This window comes from Garra rufa, chromosome 1 (assembly GCF_049309525.1).
Source record: "Garra rufa chromosome 1, GarRuf1.0, whole genome shotgun sequence".
NCBI classification, from domain to species: domain Eukaryota; kingdom Metazoa; phylum Chordata; class Actinopteri; order Cypriniformes; family Cyprinidae; genus Garra; species Garra rufa.
The window spans coordinates 48,368,528-48,384,809 of NC_133361.1; the positions used below are offsets into that span (position 1 = coordinate 48,368,528).

At 37.5% G+C, this 16,282-nt stretch overlaps 2 protein-coding genes across 3 annotated transcripts in view; both read right to left on the minus strand.

Moving 5' to 3' along the window:
- Positions 1-294: 294 nt before the first annotated feature.
- Positions 295-8,467, minus strand: cdipt (CDP-diacylglycerol--inositol 3-phosphatidyltransferase (phosphatidylinositol synthase)). Its single transcript, XM_073833435.1, has 6 exons — positions 8,300-8,467; positions 7,037-7,171; positions 6,798-6,951; positions 2,806-2,887; positions 2,584-2,665; positions 295-1,916 (listed from the first exon to the last, which is right to left on the minus strand). The coding sequence occupies exons 1-6, from the start codon at positions 8,340-8,342 to the stop codon at positions 1,771-1,773; spliced, it is 642 nt and encodes a 213-aa protein (XP_073689536.1). The 5' UTR covers positions 8,343-8,467; the 3' UTR covers positions 295-1,770.
- Positions 8,468-11,095: 2,628 nt separating this feature from the next.
- Positions 11,096-16,282, minus strand: part of taok2a (TAO kinase 2a) — a 45,610-nt gene continuing 40,423 nt past the window's right edge. For both annotated transcript variants that reach the window (XM_073842148.1, XM_073842140.1), the window contains exons 20-21: positions 15,121-15,955; positions 11,096-13,142 (exon numbers count right to left, since the gene is read on the minus strand). In XM_073842148.1, coding sequence (XP_073698249.1) covers positions 13,075-13,142; positions 15,121-15,955 — 903 coding nt within the window. In that variant the 3' untranslated portion in view covers positions 11,096-13,074. The remainder of the gene's footprint in view (positions 13,143-15,120; positions 15,956-16,282) is intronic.

The following is a 16,282-nucleotide window of genomic DNA, read 5'->3' on the forward strand; positions in this document are numbered from 1 at the left end:
GATAATAATTGTACTCGCCCAATGGGATTAAACACATATATCAGATTCACGCCCAACTAACAATTCTGGACTCCAATTGCGTTTCTTGCTCTCAAAACGTTCTCAGAACAGAACACTCTTGCATTATTTACTGGAAACACAACGTTTGTTTCAGGCTGTGCTTGATGGTTCAGAGAACGTTGCTTTAACGTTTAGTGAACGTCTCTGCAACATAAGTCTATCTTGTTTGAATTACTCTTTTAAGATAAAACCAAAAACAGCATCACACATATTATACAGGATTAAATCAGCATCTTGGTGTCAGGATATCTTTATTGTCAAATCACTGGTTACAGTACAAAAGCACTTTTCTTCACAATCATATAACTCTCATATATCTCTGATTATTTATAACAACAGCTGTAAAACTTTAGACAGCAAAATGTACACTACCAGTCAAAAGTTTTTTACTATTTTATAACTTTTTCTATTTGAATATATTTAAAAATTTGATTTATTCCTGTGGTTTTTAAAGCTGAATTTTTAGCATCATTGCTCCAGTTTTCAGTGTCACATGATCCTTCAGAAATCATTCTAATAAATATGCTGATTTTCTGATCAAGAAACATTTTATTTTTGATGAATAGAACAGCATTTATCTGAAATTAATATATTGTGTAACAATATGTCTTCATCATCACTTTTGATCAATTTAAAGCATCATTAAATAGAAGTATTCATTTTTATATTTATATTTCAGATAATTTTATATAAAAAAAATTCAACTCATAAAAATCCTGAAAAAAAATTTACTCAACTGCTTTAAATATTGATAATAATGATAATTAAAAACAGCAAGTCAGCATATTAGAATGATTTCTGAAGGATCATGTGTCACTGAAGACTGGAGTAATGATGCTGAAAATACAGCTTTGATCACAGGAATAAATTGTACATTTTAAAATATATTCAAATAGAAAACAGTTACTTTAAATAGTAAAAATGTTACTCTTTTTTTCTGTTTTTGCTATACTTTGAATCAAATAAATGCAGGCTAGGTGATCAAATATGACTTCTTAAATAAAACTAAAAAAAAAAAAAAAAACTTTTGACTGGTGGTGTACGTCTAACCCAAAAATACATTCAGAAGGCTATGGACGAAAATGATGCCGGAGCCACTTGTTTACTTTAACTATGGCTTTGCACTTTTCAAACTAATATTCACACAGATGTTCTTTGATACAAACAGTCTAATAAAACAGTAATAGACAGGCTCACACAGACAGTTTAAAAATAATACCACGACTAATGATAAAACAACGGCCAAATACAGTAATACTCAAGTGGCTTTCAGCTGAAGTGTGGAATGTGCCTGTCTATGTGTGGAAATGTTGGTTTTAAATAGCAGAGCTATTCTAAATCCCATTAAAATAATACATGATCATTCCATTAACAAATAAATTAACTGTTCAAAATAAAAATGAAGAAAACACCCCAAAGATGACATAAACGTAGTACTCTCATAGTGCAACTAGTTGCATCAACAGCAACGAAAAGCACGACTATAGGAATACAGATAAAACTCGTAAGGAATTTGCCCTGGCATTATAGCATTGATAATCTATATTCAAATAAATATATTTGCTCAGTGAGGCATTGTGAGGTCCCACGACTGATTTCCGTGATCTCATTCTAATCTAAACTGGCCAGCGTTCACATCACTCTTACTCCGCTCGTCTCTTTTGCACGGCCTCTGTCTTATTTTTCTTGGTTTGTGCATATTCTCGTGTCTTATTGTGCTTTGCTCCGCTCTCTCTCGCGGTCAGCCACATCGATAGCAGCCATGTTACAGGAGGCGGTGATGAGGTGGAGGAGACTAATGCCAGATTTCAGCACACAGACCACGCCGCAAACTCCCAGCATCCATTGCAGCCACACTGGGTAGAAATAAACCAAAAATATTTTAGTTAAATATAATTCGTATTATAGCATAGCTATAGCTATAGTGCATCTATATGAATCCAATTCCACTTTAATTAATAAAACTTGCAAAAAGAAAATATGAGTGATGAATGTAAACTACAACAAATATGTCCAGTCAAACCAAAATGTATTCAGACAACTTCAAAATTTCTCACATTATCACAGTTTATTCGCTATAGTTTAGAAAATGGTAATAAAAAAAAATAAAAGAACTGAAGCTGTGTCAGAACAAATTCATCTTGATAAAGTCAGATAACTTATAGAAAGGTATGTAACAAAAAATGGTCAGGTCAAAGTGTCAAATCAAATTTTTGGTCCCAAATTTTGATTTATTTTCCTGGTTGTTCATTGTATGAAGGATTTTTGGCTGTAATATGTTACAGTTTACTTTATTTTGCTATCCTCACTTACATAAATGAACTATAGTGTTTGGTTTGTTCCCATTTGTTCCAAAAGCAATTTAGCATTTGAATGACTTGTAAAAAGAGGGAAATTATAATGTAATTTATGCCGAGATGATATAACACAAAGTATAGTGTTATAAAAAAAAACATCTCAGCATCACAGTTTGTGAAAATGGTCCATTATAAAGACAGTGAGAAACCGCCTGCTGATACTCACCCTGGGGTTCCTCAATGTAGTGCATTATATAGAGCAGACAGTAGAACAGCTCGTTCCCCATACACATGAAAAACAACACCGGCTGTGGAAAAACACTGATGTTAGAACAGCCTGTCCATGTAAACTTTTTCATTAGATATGCATGCTGTAGGAACAACTACATAAGCTTCTGGTGTGAGTTTTTTGACTGTGTAAATGAATGTGCATGAGGGAGTGCGTTACCCTGGATGTATAGTACAGCCGTAAGATGGGGTTGCCAGAGAGGTCAATAGTCTTGTGACTGGTGGCTCCTTTCATCATGGAACTGAAAGAAAATGGGATAGAAATGAGAAAAAAATTCATTATTAACAATGATTTATGTAGAACATCCAGGTGACAAAGGGATAGTTCACCCAAAACTCCCTGATTTACTCACCCTCAAGCCATCATAGGTGTATATGGTTTTCTTTTTTCAGATGAATACAATCAGAGTTATATTAAAAATGTCCTGGCTCTACCAAGCTTCATAATGGCAGTGAATGGGTGTTAAGATTGTGAAGTCCAATAAAGTGCATCCATTCATCATAGAAAGTGCTCCACATGCTTAATAAAGGCCTGAATCGATGCATTTGTATAAGAAGCTAGCTTCCACGTACGACAGTGGAAGCTAGAGATTACGGTTTATAAAGTTTAAAATATGGATATCTTTCTTACACAAACACAAATTCGCTTCAGGCCTTTATTAACCTTTTTCAGAGCCGTGTGGAACATTTTTTATGATGGATGGATGCACTTTATTGGCCATTCACTGCCATTATAAAGCTGGGATGAGCTGGAACACTTTTAATATAACTCCAATTATATTTGTATGTCTGAAAGCAGAAAGTCATATACACCTAGGATGGCTTGAGGGCGAGTAAATCATGGGGTTATTTTCAATTTTGGGTAAACTGTCCCTTTAAGAACTTTAAGAAAGCAGAAATTATGATGTGATGTCTCTTTTCTCTTTAAATTAAATAAAACAATTAAACAAAATTGGAATCTAGAGGCCCGTGGAGATCCATGAAAGTACTATAGAGCAGTGGTTCTCAATCCTGGTCCTGGGGGACCCCTGCTCTGCACATTTTGCATGTCTCTCTTATTTAACACACCTGATTGAGATCTTCAGCTTTTAGGAGAGAGATCCATGAACAGAACTAACAAGCTGAAGATCTCAATCAGGTGTGTTAAATAAGAGAGACATGCAAAATGTGCAGAGCAGGGGTCCCCCAGGACCAGGATTGAGAACCACTGCTCTAGAGGGTCCATGGAGAAGACAGATATTTTTACTTTTTTTATGAACATTAACTAATATTCTGATGCGTGTCGTATAATAGTGTTAGTTCCTGATTTTAAGGTGTTACAAGAAAAAACTAGCTAGCTGAGAGATTGTGGGTTCAAATACAGCTCAAAAGTGTTTTTTAAAGTCATGATGAAACGGAAATTGTGACATAATTTCCTCCTCCTTGTGAAATTGATTATTAAAAAAGAAAATATAGGACAGGGACTTCTATCAAGCAACTGTTAATCAGATGGAGACAGATCTAAATACAAACTTGCAGACGATTGCAAAACTGCAGTTGTTTGTCAGTACAAGTCTATAAGAAATGGGGGAGCATTTAATTTGGCAGTTTCACTGGAGTAAAAGAACAGACTGCAAATTAGCAATTAGACAAGTGAAGCGTGCGTCTGAGAGCTATGTGCGGGGTGGCAGTGCAGTCCCGCCCAAGAGAACAGTGCCAGTCTAGGCAAAATGACTATGTAGCCTATGCCAGGATCTGCCTCTGATGGATGATGCTTAATAATTTGAGGTGAGATCATCTGTAAACAGAGATTTCTAGAAACCCAAAGGCACCCCCAAGTATGGTCTTAAATCAGCTATGCTTTATGCATGCACATATTAGAAGTGTCTTATAAAGTGCTGCAGGGATGATAGATTTTTATAGGCCAACCTGGAAGCTAGAATTACCCTGATTCCCTCCACCATTATCTTTTGGATTACTGCTTGCTTGCTTAATTCATGAAAAAGTTTTTGTGCTTGCTTGAGGTGTTTTTTGAGGAATTGTAATTTTGAATAGAAATAATACCAACCATTAGAACTAGACACTGACAATATGCCAATGATAACAGTAAAGACAAACGAATGATCCAACTGCATGCGATTAACGTGTGGCGCGCTCATATCGCTAGACACCATTCACACAGAATGCGCTTTTGTAATGACAAAGATACGAAGTGGGCAGTGGAATAGGAAAAACATGCAAGAAGACTGGAGTGAACTTATTTTAACTTCTTTTAACTAGCACCGCATTTTGATAATGCGTTTTTTTCATGCAACAAGCCAACAGTCAAACGTGTCCATGTTTACATTAAAAAAAAAACTATGGAAAAGCAGCACAATCGAATAAAGAACTTCCCAAGAATAACTACTGCATGTCTGATATTTCATGTTTGCATCATGATGACAGGCTGAAAGCTGCTGTTCATTGTTTTTACAAAACATTTACAGTTAATAATAGTTTACTGGTTTTATACCTTCAGTCATTTTGATTTTGAATAACCTTGACTTGATTTTTTAAAGCATTTTCCTTGTATTATTTTTTTAATGTATGATATGTATAAGACAAGTTTGTACAATATGTAGTTGTAGTTCATGCATCTTTTTTTGCAAAGATATTTAACATTTACATCAGGTTGACAAATTAATGTGTGGTGCACTTGGAACAGACTTTTCTTTATCTAGAGGGTTAATAAAGAAAAAGTTACATGAACCATGTTGTAGTTACATTTTCAAGGTGATTAGTTAAAAATCATATATGTGACCCTGGACCACAAAACCAGTCATAAGGTTAAATTGTACAAAACTGAGATGTATATAGCACAATAAATAAGCTTTCTATTGATATATGGTTTGTTAGGATAGGACAATATTTGGCCGAGATACATCTATTTGAAAATCTGAAATCTGAGGGTGCAAATAAATCGAAATACTGAGAAAATCACCTTTAAAGTTGTCCAAATTAAGTTCTTAGCAATGCATATTACTAATCAAAAATGACATTTTAATATATTTATAGTAGGAATTTTACAAAAAATCTTCATGGAACATGATCTTTACTTAATTTCCTAATGATTTTTGGCATAAAAGAAAAATCAATAATTTTGACCCATACAATGTATTTTTGGCTATTGTTACAAATGTACCCCAGCGACTTAAGACTGGTTTTGTGGTCCAGGGTCACATATATATAATAATTTATTTATTTTTTAATCAAGATTTATTTTTTGTCATATTGCCCAGCCCTAGGAGATGGAAATGAATTTGCTGAATAAATTTCTCCCTAACACATGCGCATAAAAGTCATAGGACTACATAACCTGACTAAGCAGTAAGCAGTAGCCCAATCTTTTTGCACAGTATCTGATATGTTGTTATCTGTGTTGTTAGCTGTGGTATGTTGTTGGTCTTTTTGAAATACCTGAGCAAAGTCTGTTGTCAAAGTATTTCCGTATAATTGCCTCCAAGAACTGTCTTACACAACGGCATTCCCAGACAGCAGGAATTCACCTCTGAAAGCAATCACCGTATTTATTGTGTTTCATTTTCTCGCTCTGAGGAGAAAGTTTTTTATTATATGAAAAATATTATATAATTTGCTTCTCCTACTTTTCTAAATGACGTTAGTGCCAGTTTATCAGGAAGTGATTTTGTTTGCTTTGACTCATTGGATGGAAACGTGCTTATTCGCAAATATTTTATATGATATTCCAATTTTGCGCACGAGTTAAATTTGCAACTTTGGAAACCCAGCTATTCACTTTCGGATGATGGATACAGAACCTTAAAAATGCCTCATTTTCGGGTTTTAGGCCCCATTCCTGCACCATTCTATTGCAGCGGTTCTCAATTTCAGTCCTTGCGTACCCCCACTCTACACATTTTGTATGTTTCTCTTATCGCTTCAGATGTTTGTTTTATTCAACTGTAAGTGTAAGTTTGACAGGGAGTAGGGAGCAATAAACACTGTGTAGGGACCATGTCAATCAGAACACAGTTCATGCTCAGTTCTAACGGAGTGATGATCTGAAACAGGTGTGTTAACAAAGAGAGTCATGCAAAATATGCAGGGCGAGGGTATGTGACGACTGGAATTGAGAACCGCTGCTTTATTGGATAACAGATGTTTAGGACACACCTGTGCAGGTGCAGCCAGTGGCTGGCAACGTCCAGACACATGCTGAGCTGAAACAAGAAAGTGTAGGACGGGTACAGCAGTGCCAGGTTCACCAGCAAACACATGGTCGCACAACGGTCTGTCAACATGTCCAGCATGGCACCAAACTTTGTACCTAAGAAAGAGGCAGGGATGGGCATAGAGAGAAAAAGAAGCACAAAAAGAGGAATAACGTACAACACTGAGCAGAAGATCCCTACCTTGATTGAGAGCGCGGGCTGCGTGTCCATCGAAGGCATCCAACAGGGCACTCAGTAGGTAACAAAACACGGCTGGGCCTGGGCAGCAGGGCATCAGGTAGAAAGATACCAGAGCCAGTACAATACGGGCATATCCTATTGAAAGATTGAAAAAACTATGAGTTAACATTTACACAGCGCTGTACATAACATGCAGATAAAAATAGATTTATCGTGGCCAAAAATTAGGAATTTGTCCCGCATTATAGTAAAAAGTGACCATGAAGGTTCAAGAAGGTTTAAACGCTCACTGATGCTCCAGAAGGAAAAACCATGCATTAGGAGCTGAGGGTGAAAACTTTTTGAATTTGAAGATCAGGGTAAATTTAACTTATTTTGTCTTCTGGGAAACCTGTAAGTATCTTCTGTGGCCTCTGAAGGGCAGTACTAAATGAAAAATATGACATTTAGGCAAAATAAGAAAAATGTACACATCTCCATTCTATTCAAAAGTTTTTATCCCCCGGTGAACCGCGTCATTTTTATAAATTCAAGTATTATTTTCTCTTGTGGACTATATGTAAACATCTTTTATGTGAAATATATAATTCAGGTCAGTACTAAATAAACAATAACATGCATTTTGTATGATCCCTCATGTTTTGGTTAAATAATTAACATTTTGCAGATTATAAAGTGGGGTGTAAACTTTTGACCACAACTGTAAAAAAAGGGGACTAATGAAAGTCATAAGAACAAATTGGTAATTGGCCATGATTAAACTAAAATGATGGACGAAATTTGTACAACACGGGCACGGGTCCTGATTTCACCAAAATGAAGAAAATTATTTAGTAAACCATGGAAACTAATTCTTAATTTGTGGCCGTTGTTCATTTGATTTTGAGATATGGGTGTTGCAGCAACTTACCAAATTTTTTTTAACATAAACACGGACTTTAACCCAATTATAAAATAAATGGGTTAAAAAAAATATTTCACACCGACTTTTATCTTATTTAATACTACATTGATTGAATGAATGAGTTTGGTGCTACTGTATTACAGTGACAGCATCATGTCAACATCCGCAGGAAGTAAAAAAAAAGGCGCTGTCAAATGTATTCATGAAAACGCTACGCTAGAATCTTTACTACAAACATTTATGACGTTAAAATACACATTTAAAGGAAAGAAGCATAACGTTAATTTGTCAGAAAACCGCAGTTAACTGTGCGCAGCGCTGCCGCTCTGCGTTAGAGAACTCGCTCGATTGACACTCACCGATCAAATTTGGGACGAACAGGAAGATATTTTCTTCGGCCATGGTAACGAGCGTTTCTGTTTGGACGGAGCTGCCTGAAATTTCTCTTCTAGGTTTCTGTGTTTCTATTTCCCACTTCAACCCCCTCCGACTGCTGGAGGACTGTAGCTGAGCGTGGCGTGTGACGTCATGCTTCCTGTACGCGCGCACGCAGTCAGAGGAATCCTCCCCTTTAATTGGCACGCGCTTCGTTCTCGGTGTCACCGACTGCATCACATGCCACGACTGACCCCAAATCAGCTGTGTGTCACTGACAGCACTGTGACAGAGTGGGGGACAGCGGTGTTTAAAAACGGATCTCAACCCAGCCATTAATGTAACTGCAATGAAACCATATTTAAAAATATCTATCTATATCTATCTATATCTATCTATCTATCTATCTATTTTACATTTTTAAATTAACAATATAATCAATATATTCTGTTTATTAAAGCCGAGTATGAATCTCATCAAGTTAAGTGTTTTTAAGCATTTTACATTTATTCCAAAGTAATAACTCAGCAGTAACAATTCAGTGCATTTTATTTGTAAACTTATGTTCAGCTATTCTTTTTAATAGATAACTATTTTTGATTTTATACGAGCGTTTTCACGACAATCGGCCATATTGGGAGCATGGAATGTACACAATGCCACTAAACTGAACGAAACTCGCATATTTTGCTGATTATTGCTGCTGAAAATGGTCAGTTATTGTCATGTTTTGAGCTGTACTAATCGTTCAGACTGGGAAAAAAACATTTGGAGTACTATAGACTGCCAAAAGTTATAAAAAATCAAGGAGAAGAGTGCAAAAACCCATCTGTGGAACAAAAGGCGTTTGTGGTTGGCCAAACTGAACCAGGATTTCCAGGGCAGGAATCTTGACAGCATTTGTGTTTGATCTTCTCTTATCATTTATGATCAGGTAGGTGAAATATTAGGCTAACATCTTAATTACTTAAATACTGTTCATTCAGACCGATATCCCAACACATATATATGTGCCAACAGAGCACACATTTACGCATGAACCTATCACAGCTGATCATGACCAGTCATATCCAATCATATCACGATGACGGCATTGCCTCCTCTCACATGACTTTCCCCCCATTCATTCTCAATTACCCCCACAAAATTACCCCGCACACTTTAGGGGGTCTGTTAAAACTTAACGGGCTCAGGGGAGGCGAGAGAGATGCAGACTCCAGTGTAACTTTACCTGCTGCTGCTGCTGGACAATATTTCTTTGGAAAAACTAGTGATTTAATACACCTTTTAATTATATTTTGTAATATTGGCGTTGTTTTATTTATAGCAATGGCTGCCCACTGCTCCGGGTGTGTGTGTGTGTGTGTGTGTGTGCACTTGGATGGGTTAAATGCAGAGCACAAATTCCTAGTATGGGTCACCATACTTGGCCTCACTTCACCTCCTTTCCTTTTCCTTTTTTATGAGCACATTGGTTTGTTGTGCAAACAGTTTTACCGCACGTTATTCTTCTCGTAAATAACAGCTAACGAACCGGAAGTCTCAACGTCAGTGTCAGTTAATTGTTTTACAAACTGTAATTTATGATTACGGAAAATCACACATTCACCTAGGCTACTATAAAATATTTTATGTATAACCACTATAATTGTGAGTTCAATTACTAGAGTTCTTACTGTTTTTACATAAAAGCCCCAGCAACATTATGGGAAGGTTATATCAGTTATAAAATAAAAGCCTTAGCATAACCATTACAAAACATTGTGTAAGTTTTTTATTTTAAGATAAGTGATTCACTGGTAATCATTTTCTATTTGTTCATTTGTTAAGTTAATCTCAAGAAAAATGCATTTTTGGAAACATTATAGTTATAAATTTAGTAACACTTTACAATAAGGTTCATTAGTTATACTTCTACAGGATTTATTAATCTTAATGTTCATTTTAGCATTTACTAATGCATTATTAACATTATTATTAAGTTGTGTTTAACATTACACTCAAAAATAAAGGTGCTTTAAAAGGTTCTTCACAGCGATGCCATAGAAGAACTATTTTTGGTTCCACAAAGAATTATTTAGTCAAAGGTTCTTTGAAGAACCATCTCTTTCTTACATTTTAATAATCTGAAGAACCTTCTTTCACCACAAAGAACCTTTTGTGAAGCAGAAAGGTTCTTCAGATGTTAAAGGTTCTTTATGGAATCATTTAGACAAAAAAGGTTCTTCTATGGCATCGTGAACATGAGCAAACAATGAACAACTGTATTTTTATTAACTAACATTAACAAAGAATAATAAACAAATGGCACCTTATTGTAAAGTGTTAACATAAAATGATATAAAAGTCACAAATTCTAACAGCGTTAGGAACATCTCCAGTCTTTTAAGCCACACATTGACATTCCAGCCTGAGAATTATCTCGCCCTTTTTTAAAAAATCTGCTCCTTTTAGACGAAAATGCAACTGCGATGCCCTTTAAAACATCACTGCAGAAGAAAGTACAGAATGTAACTGCCAAACATCCCATAAATAAACAATCATTTTGTAACCAGACTAAAAATAGCCCTACAGAACCAACATGTGCTTTTTTGTAAGCAACCAGTAATTCCCATTTAGTCTGGCCTCCGTCTCTATGGAAACTGTCTTTTCTCTACCTTCAGCATTACTGTGATGGCGGTGGCAGATGCACACTCTGACCATTCAGAAAACCGTCTAGAGATGCTGGAAAAAACAAACTGTGCATTAGTCCAGACACACAGATAAAGACACAGGAAGGGTCATTGTTTGAATCCTTTTTAATGACTTGTTAATCATTTTCTGTACATGTTCTATAGCCCATGTGTTAAAGAGTTCTCCTGTAGTCATTTCACCTGAACGTAATTTGGCCTGTTTTTCTGAGCTCCCTGAACAACCAAGCTCTCGCAATACATTTCGGCACAGGCTACACACACTCTTTCTCTCTTCCAGGCAACAGCAGTTCCAATACTTGAAACACTGCAGAATGATGACAGCAATTTCATACATTTACCTTAAGTTTCCTACCACCAGATACTGAAACACCCCCTCAAGAGGATACACTAACAAGAATCCAGCATGTGTTGCTGTAAACACATTACATGGTAGCCCAGAGCTACAGACGGGCCGAGGATTTTTTTTATTCTCCTCTTCTGTCCATACATGTTAGTGAGGAAGAACATAAGGGAATGCGGCGACGGGAAGAAAAAAACGTGTTTGGGAATGAAGCGAACATTGAAAAACGGAGTAAGAAGTGATCGGCCAGGCACAGGGAAGTGAGGTACTGCACGTCTCCTCGGTTCGGGAGAGCGAAGGGAGAGTCCGAGTGAACGCTGGTGTCTAAAGAGAGCTGGCAGTGTGGGAGCACAAAAGATTTCGCTTTTCCCGAAGGGGGAAAAACATAACATGGCAAAAATCGAGCTTCATCCTTCACCACGGGTGCGCTGGAGATTTTAGGTTGATGTAAACAGCTTGTGATGCCTTTTACAAAATAAAAAAAGTAATGCATTCCAGAAAACAAAATGGAGGAAATGGGGGAAAAAACCTGCTGGATCGAAGGGGGGTGTTTGAGACACTTTACAGTCGTCTAGAAATGTTCTATACAGCTAAAATCTCTTAAAATGTTCTGTACAAGTTTAATACTGGCTCTAAGATACTACTCTCCTGACAATGCACTGCACAATAAGACTCCTACCCTGAGATGTAACAAGGAATGCTGGGATAGGTAGTCCTTTTTTTGTTTTTTCTAAAATGTAGAGTTAAAATTCTTACTGTGACACTGCCAACATTTCCCACCTAGTGGTAAGCATTGATAAAAAATAAAAAAAAAAAAGTAAAAATTGTAAAAAGAAAATTAGTGTACAACACAAATATTACAGCGGCAGTAGTAGGTGTAATAATAATGACAGCATCTATTATTTTTTTCTCCGTCTGACTTTCCACATAGCAAAATTATTATTACCCTATTATATAAGAGTTAGTGCTTGTATATACACATGTTGTATAAGTACAATATAGATCAAAAGTCATGAACAGGAAACTCCCTATTAGACTTCTGACAGGTGATGTATTATACACATATATACTCAAAGTCATATATAAACGTCTGTCGTGTATGTTTGTATACAAATGGTCTCTGTACATCAGTCTCATGCACGGAAACTCGTAACTCGACTTTCTTTTGGACATGTACATCATATTTACACAGTCAGGGAAATGGCTTATTCACCCAGCCAGGTTCAATCTCTTCTTAAAAGGAATTTGTTCAAAAACAGACAGCCCAGTTCAAACCGACTGCAACTTAAATGGCAGCTTGCCCTTATAAGGACAGTGGGCGGAGTTGCTTTAGGTCAGCTGAGCCTCTAGATGGCAGTATGACATGTGGCATTGTTTAAAAAAAAATAAACAAAAGAATACAGAATACAAAAAGAATTTAAAAACAACAAACTGCCTCCTGTCTCTGACTCAAATACAAATGTACAGTTTAAAAACCACTGATAGACGTTCTTTTAGTATTGTTTTAGTGCTATCTACATAATTACACACACACACAAAAAATCAGTTTGAATCACCCTTTTAGTTCCTCAGTTTAGCCTCGTCTCCCTGAAACATGCTACAGCACCTTCTATTGCATCCGACTCGCTCGCTCTGCTCCCGTTAGCAGTAAAACTGACGTTAGTAGGACTCATCATCCTCTGGCTCAGATCCTCCGGCTCAAACTCAAGTGACACTCATCAGACAGTCAATGAATAATTCTGCCATTATTCACTCGCTCTCGTGTCATTTCAAACCTGTATGCAGTCATTTCATCTGCGAAACACAAAAGAGAAACAGCTCAGAGATTGTTCACTTAAAATGGAAATTTTGTCATTTCAGACCTACAAACTTGCTTTCTTCAGTGGAACACAACAGAATTTTTTTTAAAGACTAATGCTTACCACCGACTTCCTATGTACAGAGGAATTTCTCAAAATATCTTCTATGTTCCACAGAATAAAAAATAGTCAGAGGGTTGGAATGACATGCAGTAAATTATGACAAATGCAGCTCTTTTCCATAACGTACAGTTCAGGTCAAAAATTTACATACATCTTGCAGAATCTGCAAAATGTTCATTATTTGACCAAAATAAGAGGATCATACAAAATGCATGTTATTTTTTATTTAGTACTGACCTGAATATTTCACATAAAAGATATATACAAAGTCCACTAGAGAAAATAGTTGAACTTATAAAAAATACCCTGTTCAAAAGTTAACAAATGATTCTTAATACTGTGTTTTTTTTTAGTGATCAGCTGCCAGCTGTTCTTCAGAAAAATCCTTCAGGTCCCACAAATTCTTTGGTTTTTCAGAATTGTTTTGTATTTGAACCCTTTCCAATTCCAACAATGATTGTATGATTTTTGAGACCCATCTTTTCACACTGAGGACAACTATTACAGAAGGTGCAAACACTCACTGAGGCTTCAGAAGGAGAAACAATGCATTAAGAGCCGGGGGTGAAAACTTTTGGAATTTGAAGTTCAGGGTAAATTTAACTTTTTCGTCTTCTGGGAAACAACATCTGTAGCTTCTGAAGGGACTAAATACAAAATAAAATATGATATTTAGGCAAAATAAACAAATTGTACACATTTCCCTGGCTCTTAATGCATGGTTTCTCCTTCTGAAGTATCAGTGAGCGTTTGAACCTTCTGTAATAGTTGCATACGAGTCCCTCAGTTGTCATCAGTGTACAAAGATGGAAATCATTGCTGGAAAGGGTTCAAATATGCAAAGGATGCTGGAAAACCAAAAAACTGGTGGGAGCTGAAGGATTTTTCTGAAGGAAGGTCAAATTAACATTTTGCAGATTCTGCAAGGTGTATGTAAACTTTTGACCTCAACTGTAGGTTCTCAGCTCCAAAAAGGACAAAGCACATTACGTCTGGTTCTGTAATAAGATTAATGCATGAATGTACTAATTCTAATTAATTTTCAGACCGTGATTTTAGTCAGTTCTGACAAACAGGTGGGACAAATTGAGAAATCTCTGAATATAGCACAAAAGCCAACTAATTTTATGGTTCTTCTGTGGTGCTTTTTAGTCCATTTTGGATCTTGACAGAACTTGAAGCTGCATAGAAAAGTGCTGCTTGAAAATTCTCTTTTTGTGTTCTATTAAAAAACAGCAGTATGTAGGGCTTGTAAAAACATGAGAGTGAGATAAATGACAGATTACTCATTTTTGGCAAACTACTCCATTAAAAGGAATAAAACTAGTCTTCAAAATAAATTGCACTAAACGAATTCAGCTTAGTATGATCCAGGATTAAGCTTAAATAATATCTTAGAAAAACCTTTTAAATGTTCAAATCTTAAACCTTTAGATGTGCAAAAAAAAAAAACCTGGACATGAAAGAGCAGAATTCAATGGTTCTGTCTGACGGTTTAAAAAAAGAACCGGCTGAGGATGAGCCCAATCTACAGTATTGGCACCACTTATGTTATTTTCATCTCTTCCCTCCCACACACTCAACAGCATCTGCTCCTGTTACAGTACATTTCTTGTCTTTCCTATTCCTGATCTAAACCCTGAGCCCTCCCGAATCCCAAAACCCTGAGATCTATCATCTTGTAAGTAAAGGTGTGCCCATCTAAATACTGTTTCTTCACTCTGCCTCCCAAGATACATGAAGGCCTTTCTCCCCCAAAACGCTCAACTGCACCATCTGAACTTCCTGCCTGACCCTCTACGAGTAAGATAGGTGGGATCCGTTGGAGATGTGTGACGTCACCGACGTACTTCGGCTCAAACCTCCATCTGCGCCCGATCCGCCGGCACCACCGCCAGAGGCGGTTCTCCGAAGAGGCCCAGGACTGTTTCTCAAAGCCATCAGGCTGGGGCCCCTCACAGCCAAGCTCTCGCCCCTTCCTCCGTAGCCACTCTGAGAGGAAGAAGAGGAGGAGGAGGATGGAGGAGAAGATGAGGAAAGTGAGATGGGCGGAGGAGGAGGTGGTGGAGGGAGGAGAGCAAGAGACTGGGAAGAGGCGTGGGAAGAAATGTGATGCGAGTGGCCATGAGAGGAGGATGAAGATGAGTGGTGACCTCCTCCTCCACTGCCTCCTCCTCCCCACTCCCTCTCTCGGCTTTCGCGGTACAGGTGTGGCGTGCTCTGGTGATGGTACTGCTGCGGTATGTAGCGGAGGTGATGGTGTGAGGACGAAGACGATGCTGACGAGGCGGAGGAGCGAGAGCTTGGAAAGCCACGGGCGCCCATGCCATCTAAATCCCTCTCTCGATCCCTCTCTCGGATGGAGATTTGCTCCCCTTGGCTGAACCCAGCTGTACTGTTTTGACTGCGCCAAGAGGGTGGCGCCGCCGAGTTTTGGACTCCGTGGCTCCACTGGCTGCCTGAGCGGGGCACGGGACGAGACGGCCAGCCCCCAGGTCCGGATGAGGGAGGGTTAGGGTAACCCTGATTGTAAGCCTCAGCAGGGATGCCGCTCAAAGCCATGTTACTAAAGCCTAGGCGCATGCTTTCTGAATCAAAAGACTCAATTTCTCGAGCTTGGTGCTCAAGCAGAGCTCGGATCCGCTCAGAGCGCTCATTCTGTAGAGACAACATTTCCTCCTCGATCTGAAAAGAGGCAAAAGGGTAATTGAAAGAAAAATAATTAGAAAAGTGGGATGTGTTTTGATGATTATCAGAGTACTACAGTGTCATCTTATTGAAGTTGACTAAGTTGAGTTTCTTATGTGCATTGCACTATTTCTAATTCCACCTCTAATCTGCTAAATGGAACTATAAGGCATTAAGATATTAAGATAACATGTGACCCTGAACCACAAAAACAATCTTAATTAGCACGGGTATATTTGTTGCAATAGCCAATACACAGTGTCAAAATTATCTTTTTTTTCCATGGCAAAAATCATTAGGATATTATGTAAAGATCATCCTCCA

Coding starts and splice junctions, on each gene's coding strand:
- cdipt (XM_073833435.1), bottom strand. CDS start 8,342: ATGGCCGAAGAAAATATCTTCCTGTTCGTCCCAAATTTGATCG. Junction 6,952..7,036: donor AGCCCGCGCTCTCAATCAAG/GTAGGGATCTTC, acceptor CCTCTTTCTTAG/GTACAAAGTTTGGTGCCATG. Junction 2,666..2,805: donor GGCTGTACTATACATCCAGG/GTAACGCACTCC, acceptor GTTTTTCCACAG/CCGGTGTTGTTTTTCATGTG.